The sequence below is a fragment of the Onychostoma macrolepis genome, chromosome 07 (assembly GCF_012432095.1).
Source record: "Onychostoma macrolepis isolate SWU-2019 chromosome 07, ASM1243209v1, whole genome shotgun sequence".
Lineage (NCBI taxonomy): Eukaryota > Metazoa > Chordata > Actinopteri > Cypriniformes > Cyprinidae > Onychostoma > Onychostoma macrolepis.
Window position 1 is genome coordinate 30672090 of NC_081161.1, and position 15471 is coordinate 30687560.

Sequence of the window (15471 nt, forward strand, 5' to 3'; positions counted from 1 at the left end):
ATGTAAATAGATCGTTTTCATATTATGCATAGTTTAGCTGAAGTGTATAATGTACTCGTGGCGCCACCTGCTGGAATGATTGTTATCCTGCATGCATGGTTTCAATAAAGTCAAGACTGTCCCCTGTAGTCACACGATGAAAATACTCCATACTAATTCTCCTTTACTTAGAAAACCCTTTCTCAAATACAACTATATATTTTTTGTTGTTTTTCCATTTCTCTTGTAATGCCTAAACCTGAATGCGATATATGCTTGTAATGATGGACAGGTTGAAAATATAATCACTACCATTTAAATGTCTGAGGTCATTTCTAATATTTTTGAAGGAGTTCCCTCATGCTTTCTTTATATGATCAAAAATACAGTAAAACAGTAGTAGTGTTAAATATCTCTACAATATGAAATATTTTGAAATGTAATTATATTTTAAATATAATTGTAATTTAAATATAATTTAAATTGTAAATGTATTTTAAAATGTAATTTATTTCATTACTCCAGCCGGTTACAGTGTTGCATGGACCTTCAGAAATCATTCTAATTTGCTGATTTGATGCTCAAAAAATGTCTTGTTATTATCAGTGTGATTATTAATGTATTAGCAATTATTTTTGGAAATCATGATTTTTTTGAGATAGGCCTAGAAATCTTCTGTAACATCATGAAAATCTTTACTGTCATTTTTTTTTAATCAGTTTAATGTGTTCATGCTGTATAAAAGTAATAATTTCTAAAAAAAAAAAAAAAAAAATTAAGCCCAGACTTCTGAACAGTAGTGTACTCTTAAAAGCAATTTGTGGCTATTACACAAAACCTAGTCCAGATGTCTTGCTTCACAGCTGTAAATAGATGGCTGAGTGGAGTGAATGATTTTGTCAGTCCTAGTTATTTTATTAGCTTAGGTTTGACTGTATGGATATGAATATGTTTATGAATGTGATCTATCACAAGGTTTCTCTCAAAAAGTTGTCAAAGGTTCCTCAAAAAATGTGAACTAAAGGGTTCCTCTTGAAATATCAGCTGCTAAAAGGTGAAAATAGGCGCCTTACAGGTCAGAAAAGATCTTTGTGAAGTAAGATGAACATTTAAAACAAGTAATGATCACTGACAATATAATAACAATAACGATAATAATAATAATAATAATAATAATAACAAACATATACTATTTATAATAATTTTTTTTTTTTAATATAAAACAATTAAAAAACAAATGTGCATGAAAAACCTGGATTTCATGGGGGAAAAACGTTATTGTTGTAAGTTTTTATTTTAGAATGTAACATGTAGACACTTCACAATCAAAATCACTAATAAAATAAAAAGTTAAGACCTGTAAATAACTAAATAAAGATAACAATAATTTATACGTCATCTTTAGATCAACTGTTTCAATAATATTGCTATATTCTATTTTACCTTATTGTTCAGTTGATATAGCTAGAAAGTTAGTTTATGCAGCCTCGCTGCGCAGACAGGACGCGCTTTAACACACCAGGAATCATCTGGTGGGATTCCCTTCGGAATGACGCGCCGGGCGGCGCTCCTATTGGCCAAAGGCGACGCACGAAATTCTCCATTTATGGGTTGTTTTGCCTCTTTGATTCCGTCAACCAGCAGACACAAAGTTTAACTTTGTAGAGCAGACGCTCGCTGCAGCACAGTCAGTGCGCTCGAGCGGTTTACCGGCGCGTTCCTCACTATTATGGAGCGGCGACACTGGTCCTGAGGAGACATTTATAACAGCACCAGAGGCCAAAACGAGACCGTGACATCTCACAGAGACTTTTAATAGGCTTATTTTATTTTAATAAACAGTTACAAAACGGATTATAAAAGAAGGTCGGCTGCGGTGTGATAAACGAATGAAAATGGTGAGTGAAAATATACACAATTATCGCAGTCACGTACAGAGATAACACAAGGGACACTGCTCCTGTTTTGGAAACTGTTTTCTAGCATCCTTATCGAGATGAAGTAGGTTACAGCAGCTGCTCGGTGTTATTGTTTTTAACTTCTTTCTGTGGTCATTTACATTAATTACACGAATTTAAACAGCTACTAGATTACACATCCCTATGGATGTGACCATTCACCGAATCATATGGGATACGATGTAACTGGCATCATAAAAGCTCAAATTTCAGAAAAAAGCTTTTTTCAGTGTGGTCAAAACAAGTACAAACTAATACTAAACTTTTTTTTTTTTTTTTTTTTTTTAAATGTATTCTATGTTAATTACATACTTTTAAATTTACACAATTAGATTTGTGTATGTACATGCACGTTTTTAGTTATTATGAACATCTTATGAATGTAGTGACTGGTCTGCTGGACAAACAGCCTCAGCTGGGTGTCATATTCAGCTATTGTTTGCCCTCCATCTCTTGTTCACTTAGATAGAAACAGCCTCTCCTTTCCCAGCCCTTCTTGAACAGGTTGTACTTATACTGGTCCCGGTTACAACCCAGTTTCTTGCTGTTTTTGGCACTGTGTGTTTGTCCAGGCTTGTGACAAATAGAAACCATTGTGTTTCCACTTTCTCAGATCAGTGTTCCTGTTAGACACGTTGCAGTTATTGTTTTTAGCTCATTATTAACGTATTATGTCATGCCAATCTGATTTAGTCTTATGTAATAGTGGAAAACTGTAAGTTACACACATTAGTGTCCATGGTGACAGGACAGATGCAGGTAGGTGTAGTCGCATGTGAAACTCACTTCCGTACATATGCCTATAAGGATGGGCTGGGTTCTGCTTTGAATAAGTATGTGCTTATGCGTGTGTCCACAGTGAGACAGTTTCCTCTTGTTATGGTGGAAAGCGACACCGTTTTCTCATAGCTCCTCGAGCAATATTAGGCTTCTGTTACGCTTGAAACTTTTCGGCTTTGTATGATCCCTGGATCCCATGGTAGGATGCTTTCACAGACCCTGCTTGTCTCAAATTCAGTGTCTTAATCAGCCTGTCAGCTGGTGAAGCACAGGTACAGATCAGGTGAAAAACAAGTAAATCCAGTTCAGCTGTCTCTTCAGTGCACGCAGAAACATTCTCTGCAAGCCATGCAGCCGGTGGAACTAGTTTCCCTTGGGCTTTACGTATATGGGACAAACCTTTTTTGTAGATGCTCCATGCTGTCTGTGGTATTTAGTGTGTATTGCAATATTATCAGTCGGTCTAGGTAAAGCATTTTTTTTCTGCACAGAATAAGCCGACTTGTGGTTAGCTGTGCTCATGTGGTTACAATATCACAGAAATCATTAGTGATCAATTAAGTTGTGCTGATTGCTTCTATAAATTTGACTAAAACGGACTCTAGAGGAGTGTACAAGCACTATTTTTTAATGTTACCATTGCCTGGCTGTAAAGTCCCCATTGATTTCTAATGATGGAATGTCACACATGAGGCCAAGCTCAGTGTGATCTGCAAATATATATTCTATATAACTGTATCTGTTGAATTAATAGGAGTTTGTAGCTGTATTTGTTTTGACTGCAGTTTTTCGTCAGAGTATCCTTGATGAGTCTACTCATTTTGCTCATGACGGCTCAAAAGAAATGGAATGATTTCTGAAATATGAACTAGCGGTAATGTCTGTTACACAACTGTGCCCAATTTTATGTATACCAGCTGTGCAAGAGCAATTTAGGTTGATTATGTAATATATCACTCAGTTGACGGAACTAATGTATTTAGAAACTATCATAAAGCTTTGTGTATGTAGTATGAGGACATTTTTGTCCATAATGCCCTTGATAACTTCAGGCTCAATACGCTCAACACTTTGTTTTAAAGCAGGCCACAAAAGCAAGATTACTCTTCTCCAAAATTATGTAATAAACAATAAAGAAAGATAATGAGTAAATATCTTTCTTGTTTCCTCTCCACGGTTTGGTGTATCTGGGTCCATTCTGATTGGTCTCCATATTTCAGAAGCGGTTTTACAGGTTAAGCTGTATCTGGTAGGGTGGTAGCTTTGTTCACTTTCTTTTTTTCCTCCTCAGCACTATCTCCTCTTCTCCTTTTTCTTTCTTTGCCAGATGCTGAATAGTAGGTCAGTATGGCAGCATATGTTTTGCATTAAAAGGCTGCAGATGGGCGGTACATGCTGAGTAACATCCCCCCTATTCAAAGCCTCTATGTCACACCGCCACAGGATTGCTGAGGAATCCAGACTCTTTCTGAAAGAGTCAGCAACCCTCACCTAAACAAGAGAAAGGTCTAGGAGGATGGCTGAGATCTGTGGTTTCTATTAGTCACCATTTTTCTACATTTAACGTGTGTATATATATATATATATATATATTTCCGGGCGTGACAATGAATTTCTCTCAATATCAGCTAGCGTCTTTGATGCTGGCTTCTTTGATGGTGTTTTATTGTTGGTTCTGAACTACACCAAACTGTGTTTATTAAAAACGTCCAATCTAGAAGTTCACCCCCAGTTGCTTGAATATAAAAGATATCTACTGATGTGTTCAAGTTAAGATTTATATGGTGTGTTTACAGAGCCAGTTGAAAAAGATGAATGAAAACATCAATTAGCCGGAAATAAACCCTTAATTGGAAAATCTCTATTGACCTTTTCATTGTGATGTGCACCATATGTTGACTAGCAAATTTGCTTAGTCTGTCCCTTAGACACTGAATCTTTGTTTTTCTTTGTGGTGACTCTGAATGGATGTTCCTATTGATATCAACCCCATTAAATGTCAAGCTTGTCACTTCCTGGAGATCATGTATGGAATTTTGTTAGAGAATTGTGCTATTATATGCCACCCACATGAACAAATAAATTCTTTCAGCAAGGATGCATTAAATTGATCAAAAGTGACTTTAAAGACTTATACATTGTTGCAAAAAAATAAAATATATGCTGTACACAAAAATATAAAGCAGCACAACTATCTTCAATATTGATAATGATAAGAAATGTTACTTGAGCATCAAATCAGCATATTATAGTGATTTCTGAAGGATCATGTGACACTGAAGACTGGAGTAATGACTGCTGAAAATTCAGCTTTGCATCACAGGAATAAATTACATTTTAAAATATATTAAAGTAGAAAACCATTTTTATTTATCTTATTATTTTGATCAAATAAATGCAGAATAAGATACTTCTTACAAAAGAATTTAAATATCTTACCAACCCTTAAACTTTTTAACAGTAGTGTATATGCAAAGCAGACCTACTTGTTTACATAAATGTATTGCTAGGTTGTTATTTTTTGCCATTTTTAATTGTACAAACAGTATAGTGAGGACAGAAATGTCCTAAAGAGCTTCATAGCAGAAAAGAACAAGAGCTTCATGCCTCAATCAGTCACAGTATGTGTGCTAACCATTAGGCCACAGTTTTAAAAATATTTTTGTTTTGATTACTGATGTGAAATATCACTTTATCCCTAAAAAAAAAGTAGATTAGACTCTGTGCAGGCCCAGTTTCCTTAAAGAGTTGGTCTTGAGAAGCACAGAGATGGGCTTTCAGCTGTGAAATGAGATCATGTCGCTGTGCTCCTGCCAGCTCACGTTCAGCTCCTCTCACCTTGCCTCTCCTGTTTCTCTCATCTGCATTAGTCTCTTTTGCGGCTTCCCTTGTGCTACCAGCTTCTAAAAGCAGGTCAAGGTGGCAAGGTGAGCATGTGCCATCAAATATTGTTCAGTTTTGAGAGCAGATAAACTGTTAAACAGACAGGAGGTGTACAGAGAAGCCCCTTGTTAATGATATCCAGTATGTGCACATTCATGGCTGATGTTTGCTTACCGACAGAACAGCTCCTAATTTGTTTAAACTGCAATAAAAGCCATAATGATGGAAGCAGATATTTAGTTTCTTAGTTGGATATTGTAGAATTAGATTTGTACAAGATTTTCTTCTAGGTTTCCCTAGACATGAGCTGGTTTTTCTGTGTCTGTTTTTGCTGTATAGTTTCTGTTGAGGTGACCGTGGCTCACTAGCTGTGTTTACTCATCGAACTCAACCCAGGGCTACAGAATGACTTGTGGTCAAATATTCCCACAAGCCAGAGGTAAAAGCAAGTGAGAACATCACAGACAAGACCATAACGGTGTACGATTTAAAAGGGGATTTGCATCAAAACATTTTGAAGCTATTGTTTGATGCTGCCACCCTCATTCCTGGAATAAGCACTAAGGTCATGAGGAAGACCGTAGTTCCACTTTGCCCTTTGCATGTGTTTTTATTTTTGAGGGAAAATTCATACGTTTCACCTTCATGTCATCTTTTTCTGGCCCAAATATCACTGCAGTGTTGCAAACAGTGTTTCTGTTTCTCTGTGAAACTGACCGTGACTCTTTGAACCCAGCCTGTGAAAAGTTTGTTCACTGACATTATCAGTCTGTATCTCATTCATGTATTTGCATATGCTTCGTTAGTAATGGGGAACTATGCTCTGAAATTCAGGCACGTAAGCCATATGAATGTCCTGAGATTGCTGAAATAGCTCCATGAATATTTCACTTTGACAACATAACTGCTGTTAAAATATATAGTAGTGTTGGTACTGTGCTAACGAAATAAAGCAAAGATTTGAATATAGATTGAATAAAGATTTTGGCCTCAGTTGTCAAGTCAAAGCACTTGAATGACTATAAATGGCGAAGATAGGAATTTTCAAAGCTTTATGCAAATAAGTCATGCGATGCGACATCAGCCAATGGGAGTGCTGACAGTGACATGCTGCTTAATACAGTTGAATATTGCAGCTGAATAAAAACGCTTGCTAGAAACCATTAAACCCTTTTCAGTATGATTTCACCGTCATTAGTGTGATCTGACCCATAATCGCCTTGGTCATCTCAATGTTATTCACAGTGCACGAGGCCAACAACATTCATCCTGTGTCATTTCCCAGAGGAAGTGTGATTTATTTAGCTCTTCTTTCAGATGAAGTCCAATCAACCATGGCCAGATAAATCTGCTGCTAATATTGTATTGTAGTTGTATTCAGTATTTTAATTTTTTTGCTTAGCAGGTTTTAGCGAATTGACAAAGTCACTTTCAACCATGCGGTGAATTATGTTTGGGGGTATAAACAGTGTTTCATTGATGTCAGGCTTAAAACAATGAAAAAATGTTTTCCGCTCTTTTTAGTAGTGCTGAGCCTTTGAACGCTTTTGTCATTTTCAAAATGAGATCAGATGGTTGAACACGTAGAGGTGCCTGATCCACATGCTTGGAGGAATGTAAATATTTGTGCTTTTGATAAATCCCTGGAAGTGCTTCAAAGGCTAGAGGCATGTGTTTGGGTGACCATTCACTTCAGAACCTGTTTGACTCAATTTATTGGACCTTCATGACAGAACACTGGCCAGTGGCCTTTTTTAAGCGAGAATTACACTATATCTTATCACTAGAAGTAGTGAATTTAGTTGTAAAAACTGACTTTAGCAGTCAACCTAGTGCAGACTTCACATTTCTGTATACTGAATGCTTATATACGGTAACTCTGTGGCATGTTTTTTCACTCAAAACTTAGTTATAACATGCAAATATACACATTATAAATTCAAAGTAACAGGGTCTAGCTAGGGTTAAATTGATTCAATAACAATGACTTATTTGAATATTTTGGTGGTGAAATGTTTTTTCCTTGACCAGAACACACAAATGTCAATGTTATGAAGAGGTGACATTTTTTAACACTCTATTTATTAAGTTTTTACAGTAATGTATCAGTGCAGCATATTAGTCTGAACAGATCTTTGAGGTGATTTATTTTTTATTTATAAAACAGCATGGACTCGCAGCTCCAAGGATAGAAAATAAAAGTAAAATTATGTTTTGTTTTTTTATAATTGTAAAATTTTATAATTAGATTTTAAAATTGCACTAATATTATGTAATGGGTTTAGCTGGAAATCGTTACCTCCAGTCTAAAGAATTGTTTAAATAATTATAAACGATGTATGATGTTCTGTGGATTTTAAAAAAAAAAATCAACACATTCACAAATGGAATATACTTAAAGGCTTCATTTTGATATAGCATGTAACATAATATAATAAAACAAAACAAAACATGTTTTTATAACATAACATGACCTGTGCAGCATCCAGAAACTGTACTGGACAATTATTAACACAAATACAATCATTTCATTTAATCTCAGTAATTAAATGTAAGTTGTCTGACTTTCAGAGTCATAAAGCTGTGTGCTTGGCAGCGGCACTAATGTGGAACCTCAGTTTGCTGGTTCTGATCAGAACCATTACTCAGTTGGGAACTGGGGGATTTGTTCTCGTCACTTGCCAGCTCCCATTTCCCGTTGGCTATGAGTAAGGTCCTCTGATCTGAAACATTCCTGTGCTGGTTCTGTTTACTCTTCCCTGATTCTGCCATCACAGGGAACTCACACAGCCATGACCACAGTGAACCATCCCACTTAGTCTGCCGGCTCATTCCACCCTGTCCCTGCAAATACAGTAGACGCTTGAACTGTACTGATATTAGATCAGCTTGGAAGGATGACGTTGACAAATGCCACTGCCATAGACCTGTCCGACTGGCCCTTCCATTCCCTGTCTATACGGTAGAGCATTTAAACGCATTCTCCTCATTGTTATGTAGGTGTGCTCGAGGGTGTTGTTCAGTCAGGGACCTCGATCCTTAAAGATCAGCTCAAAATAGACAGCAACAGGGGGGACTTGGGCTTCGCTGTTGCGTTTAATCAAGTTCCCACGCATGCCTGACTTTGATTAATGTCCTCATTACAGGCTTCTCATGTGGGCTGGTAATGTGCCCCCTTATGTTGTGTTGTATCTGTGAATCTGTGGAAAATTTGTTTAGACAGGACAGTTTTATGAGACAGAAGTTATTTATGCACCAGAGCACTTGTAGTACAGTAGGCACCCTGACGACAGCTATCAAAGCGATAGTTCAGCCAAAAATGAAGATTTTTGTTCATTTACTCACCCTCATGTTGTCCCAAAACTACATGACATTTTATTTCTGCTTCGGATCATTAAAGAACATATTTTAGAAGTCTCCCATTGAGGATTGGAATTCTATTTCACTGAATAAAAACATACATGTTTGGAACAACATGAGGGTGAGCAAGTGAGAACAGTGCTCTGTCCCTTTAAGAGTCTGGCTCTTAAAGCAAATATTGAATCTTGTTGCAAGGTACTATGCAGAGAGAAGAAACAGGTATGGTAAGGTATGGTACTTTTTTTTTTTTTTTTTTTTAATTACTTTAATTTCCCAGTCAGCCTCCTCTCTGAGACCAAATTATGAGGTGGCATTTGTTTGTGTACACAAAAAGCTTCATGAAATGGTCATTATCTGCTTACCTTTGTGTGGATTATCAAACCACTGTAAAAGCCTTCGTGATGAAGGCTGTGTGTGTGTGTGTTCGTGTTTGGAGAAACTGCGCCTCTCTAAAAGGTTTAAAGCACACCATATAACCATAAATCTTCCCCATAAACATAGCCTTAGGCTTTTTATTTATTCATTGGTGTGCATCTGTGTGTTCTGGGAAGACCTTGTTTCATGTATCTTTTAAAAGCAGACAGTTAGTGAAGCCATAAGCCATGACTGCTTCTAAGTAGAAGTTGCATGGGCATATATTAACAGTTTTAATAGTCAATTGAAGTATTTGAGTGCGTTTTATTTACTTTGTATTTAACTAATCAATTAGTTGATTGTCTCGTAACAAGAAATGTTGAGAAATGCAAAAGTACATATGAATTTCTCTGAGGTGTTGTGGATTTGTTGTGTAGTTTGTTGTGGCAGGACAGGTGGCCAGTTTGCAAATGTTGGCTTGAATTTGCTCAAAGTAAACAGGATTAGATGACGTATAATCCTGTTTACTTTGAGAAATAATTTTTTTTTTGGCCAGCATGAAAACTGGATATATAATTTATTCTGGAAAAACAAACCTTATTAAAGAAGCATATGTATTTTGTCTAGCTGCAATCTGCAATCCAAGACCACCCAGATGTACTGTACTCTCACATTCAGAGGAGAAAATTCCCTCTTAATGATAATTATAAATAAATACTTTATAAATCTAATTTCATCTGATCATCTGCAATTTGTCTTTCATTGTGCAGCATTTTCAGAAATTCAAACAAATTACATGTTGATAAACTTGTCCAGCTCTATTTTATTTTATTATTTTATTGAGTTGAATTGAACATGAATTGGCAAATACTCCAGAATTAAGTCTATTTAAATCAATATAAAATCATTTATTCTATAGGGAATAATTATTGCCCACCTGTTTTTAAGCATATCCTGGCAAATATGTGATCATGACCAACAAACCTGCGGGATGAAATGATCTGTGTATATTGAACTGTCAGGAGATGAGATGACTCCCTTGATCCAGAGTTTAAAAACTGCCATCTATATGATGATGCACTGTCACCTTGTCTCATCAGCTGCACTATTAGAATTTTAGCACCATTTTTAGAATCCTAGTCTAAACATAATCTATCTCTATGTGTACTTCAGGGAAAATGATGGCGTTCCAGACTTCCCCATCAGACAGAATGTGCTACATTCTTTTCCACTGCCTTCAAAAGCGAGCAGAAATAATATGGCTGGGCTGAACTTGGAAACTTTGGCACAGAATTTCTCTGCAGTAGCCAGACGTTTGAGAGCCACTCCTATCTCAGTTTACACAAACCCTCTGTGTTTGCTGTCTCTGGAGGGACGCTATAGTCAGCCCTGCCTCCACAGCCATTGCTTAGAAGGAGCCTCTGCTCCTCTGGGTGTTCTCTCACAATCTTCATAACCTGACCAACACCCCTAGAGGTGTTTTTACTCCATACGTAAACACTGGGATTAATTACAGCTCGATTATGAAAATCCTTTTCCCAAATCAACAAACATGACTTATGTTTACAAGTATGATGAGGGTATGATGACTTATTTATTTTTAACTTGTAACACATTTAAATTTATTGCACACCTATGATTAATCTAATCTCTGGGCTTGTACTTAGTTTGTTACAGCATTGAACTTTTTCAGCTGTTTGTGTTCTGATTGTTTTCAGTCTGGCTGTGGATGGGCCTGTTTTTCTTCAGCACATTACAGTGGTGAATTTACAAGCCTGTTGTGTCTGTGTCCAGGGTTTACTACCATTCAGAATGAAGGGCTACCACCATGTATATTGTCTAGGCTGGGATTATTTCTGTCAGGCATTTTCCAGGACCACTGTAAGGGCTTCACAACTGTCAGCTGTGAAAATACTATTATGTGCTTTTACATTTTGGCCTGGAATTCTCATCAGTACTGATTCCCTTCTGACAATGGTGAAAATCACCATTGGAGTCGCATTCAGAAGGCTTGTACTTGCACTTATACTTTATACTTTAAATTCAGTTTTTGTTTTTTCTCTTCTTTTCTTTTATTATCATGCCAGCTTTATGAGTGCCAAGGTTAATGTTCTGAAGAAGTGATCGGAAGGGACTTACTGACCTTGTAATGACCCAGGGGTTGTAAACAACATACTGTATGTTAACATGCAGAATACCGATGGAGACCGACGGTATCGTGTTTTGGGCTACAGCCTGCAAGCCCCTCTTACATACCTACAAAACTATATAGTACATTTTCATAAGAGCAGGTACAGACTGGGCTCCATGTATTATTTTCATGTGTAAAATATGTTGTTTATATAGCCTTGTTTCAAAGATTATAGAAATACAAAGACAGTTCACTCCTGTACTTGAATGGGAGAAACTGCAACGCTCAATATGGCGGGATAGTCATGAAAGGGCCAATCGTTGATTGGTAAAGAATTCCCCCATTCATTTAGATAGGACTTGGTCTTGTTTGAGCTGCCCGGAGGCGTTGCAAATATGGTGGCCGAGTGAACAGACTTTTCTTGAAAGTGACTTTGCTTGTTTCTCTTCAGAAATCCCAAAGATGCCTGTATTTAAATCATTAAGGTAAATGATGAAGGTGAAATTGGGCTATATCTGTTATGGAGTCTGAACTCAGTCCACCTTGTATTAGAATATTTTACCTTAGTCTTATATAAAATAGGTTAATCAAGTACTTAGCAACCATTATAACTAAGGGGACTTAAATTTGTGTTTCTGAATGCTCTTTAGCAAGTAGCCTTTGGTCTGACTTTGCATAGGGGTTTATAATGGAGGATTCTAAGGTGAATCCAAATAGTTTCACACACTGGCACTTCTTCTCAAATTAGTATTCATTGTGTGGCTGAGACCAGTGCTTAATTTGTTGAGCCACACTGTCCTCTGGCCTGCAGAATACTTCATTTGTTGTGCTTCAAATAGGGAGTTTATAAGTAATCTCATAGAAATAATAATTGGCAACGGAAGTCATGATTTATCACTCATTATTATATACATATTTTTTCTACTACGTTCTTTATCTATTGGTTTACTGGGATTTTAGCTACAACTTTTAAGTGCACGAGAATGTTCTTGATCAGAAATGTGGATCTGCAATATGCTGAAAAGGATTCCTGAAATAGCAATGAACTTCATTACACATTCCTGCCTTAATCTGCTATTAGCACTGCCAGGTCCGAGCTGGATTCTCAGCCAAACCACAGTACTCTGAGCCATATGCTAAATGCATTAAACTGAGAACCAGACTGTGTCTTGTAGCTTTAACTCTGATTGTATTCATTCATTGATTATATTTTAAGTGGAGATGCATACCGAATGATTTCGGGGCAATTTTGGCTAGGGCTAACTTGATCTCACTTCAACTCTGCCGTATGTGAATGCAGGTCCTCTGTGTGAATTCCAGATGGTTGTAAGGAAAGGATAGTTTGAGGAGGTAAAAAATTGCCGCCTTATTGAATCAAACCCAGCCATTTCCTGTGCCTGAGTCTGCGCTCCGCTCCACACTCTCCATATAAGGCAATGGTATTTGCATGAGGGAACGGCCTGCCATGTCAGTATGGATCTAAGACTGGTGCTGCTGACATTTTTCAACTGCTGTGGGATTACAGTGGGGAAATTATCTGTTACAGTATTTTCTGGCGAGGATTTTGCATAGAGAACAATGCATTTTTGTCTCCTCCTTTTTATGAATGAAGTATTTCTTCTTTCTGTAATGTTGTTGTTGTTTTTTGTGTGAAGTTATATATTTTCTAAAAGTGCCACACATGTAATAAGTGGGTAAAATAGAGAGCAGATCTTAATCTGTGTTCATATGTGATGCCAGCCAGACTCGGTGGTATAGATGGTGTTATTGTAGCCTCTCTCAATAGTAGTTTACTGTATATTATATACTCTCCAGATGTGCCATTCACCAGTCTGGAGAATCACATTACACTGACCTCACAGCTGCTCCTTAGTCAATTACTACAATAAATGTCCTAATTTATCATGCAGTCATTTGGATTACTTGATAATGCTTGGTGAGTTGCGCCATCCAGTATCAGATGTTTCCCTGTCATCCATGGCAAAGCAGCATGTCATGGTGCATTCTCATGACAGTAAGATCGTATTCAAGAGTTGTTGAGTTATTTGTAGCTACTGTAACTTGCATGTACTAAATATGATTGTATTGTACAATTACAATAGAATATATAATGATTTATTTTACAGCACCCTCACAAATTGAATAAAAACATAAAGCAGAAAACACACCTGATGCAAATTTTTAAAATTTTATGTAGAAGTTGTATTTTTGTAGTAAAGGGACTGTGCTGACTTGCTACAAACAAAATTATCTGAATGGACCTGGCATCGTAATTACAGTTTGTACAAAGTGCTAAATGCAAACTTCCCAGGAGGACTTGTGCACTATTTTCATGCCTTCTTGTTTCATACAAACCCGATTAGTGCCATCTCGCATTGCAGTAATCATTTGTTAGGTCAGAAAGCATTGGTTTGAATTTTACTGTAATGTTGTTGTTTTTTTGTGCACTAAATTGTATAATCAGTCAGTCAGATGGTTATTGCAAATTGAACTCCTTAACACAGATATGGGGGTCTCATGCCTTTCTAATGCTGTCTTCTTCCTGCTGTTTCTAATAGCAAGCATTAATGTAAAGTTGTTGGGGTTGAGAAATTTTATTGCCTGGTTATTTTAAATCCTGATTGATGTCTTCCCAGGGAGTTTGGGATTTTGACCTTGTGTGGTGCAGATGGGTATCATTTTGTCATGGTGTAAATAATGCCTGCTGTTCCTGGGTGAACCACAGCACAAGCATAGTGAACTTTAGCTTTCTTGTTTCCGGTGTTCCTTTACAAAACGGAACATTTTCATCCCTAAATAAGCCTGGTGGGACCAACTATAGCTCATAAAAGCAGAGATGCTGTTTTCTCCCTTGCTTGACTTTGTGTGGTCTATGACTTTGAGTCTTGGACAGTAGGTGTGGTCCTTGTGCTTTTTGTGAAGAATAAAATTACGGTATAGTGCTCTGTCTGGCCCATTGCAATTGTGTTTTTGAGTAACTTTCATGAGTAATTACAAACAATAGGCAAATAACACATTGAATTGAACATGAACTTTTGAAGTAGAAAGATTGAAATAGTATTTCCTTGTAAAATGTACTTTAGTCATTTTTGTTTTACTTCGTCGTCGTCGTCGTCTCATTTAAGTCATTGTGTGTTCAAATAGCATCCTGTTTTTGCAGTTCTTTATGAAGCTCTGCTTTGGCTTGCAGTTTATGGGGAACGTGCTGGGAATGAAGACATTCATCTTCTTTCCAGGTGTTTATGTGTCCCATGGTGTGATAGTGATGTGGACTCAAACACTGTGAAAGAAAAGGTTCAATAGAATTAGAAAAACAGTTGAAACGAACTCTCTCTGTAATACATGCAAAAATAAACTAAACAAAACAGTCTGTAAAGCTCTGAAAGAAGTGTTTACTGTTTTGTTTTAAAACGCTGCCTTCCTCCTTTAATTGTTTTTGTGCCAGCTCCACTTCTAATAATGTTCAGGTGAGGTTCCTTATTGTTGTCATGGTGTTGAGCGTTTATTGTGTTTCTTTATTTTCCTGTAATTTACCTCGGACTTGTACTGTGCTCGTTTACGATGGCAAGTTAATTAGTCCTTCAAGGGAGGGAAAAAATCTTCCATACTCGGTCTGCTTCTGCTTTCTTGCGCCCCTAGATTTTTCAGACTGTGGAATGTACAATTTTGAGAATGTTAAATGTCTTTCCAGTTTACCTCATTTCATTGTCATGGCATTCCTTAGCTTGGGAAAATTGCTGTAAGAAAAGAATAGACAAATGTGGCCTTCAAATCAGACTGATGCACTAGCGATTGAACATTACAGAGGAAAATGTTTAAAACAGCAGTGCGTTTGGATCATGTGCTCTCCAAGCAGTACACTCACTGTCTATGTCTGTCTGGCTCTCTTTCTGTATTTCTTGAGTCACACTCTTTGTATCCTTCTCTTCTGATATTCTGTCAAATGCACTTGAGGCTTTGTGTCATTCTGAGTAAGGGTCTGGTTCCTCATGGGTCATTGTGACCTCAGAACGGTAGCCGGAAGCC

The 15471-nt window shown here is 37.1% G+C and overlaps 1 protein-coding gene across 7 annotated transcripts in view; it reads left to right on the plus strand.

Annotated features, from left to right (window-relative positions):
- myo1ea (myosin IEa) overlaps positions 1-15471 on the plus strand; it is a 54015-nt gene that overhangs the window by 4696 nt on the left and 33848 nt on the right. Inside the window, exon 1 of one of the 7 annotated variants that reach the window (XM_058780734.1) lies at positions 1585-1877. The exons of the other annotated variants lie outside the window; for them this stretch is intronic. Coding sequence (XP_058636717.1) covers positions 1869-1877 — 9 coding nt within the window. The 5' untranslated portion in view covers positions 1585-1868. Of the gene's footprint in view, positions 1-1584; positions 1878-15471 lie in introns of those variants that run through there. 7 annotated transcript variants of the gene reach the window in all.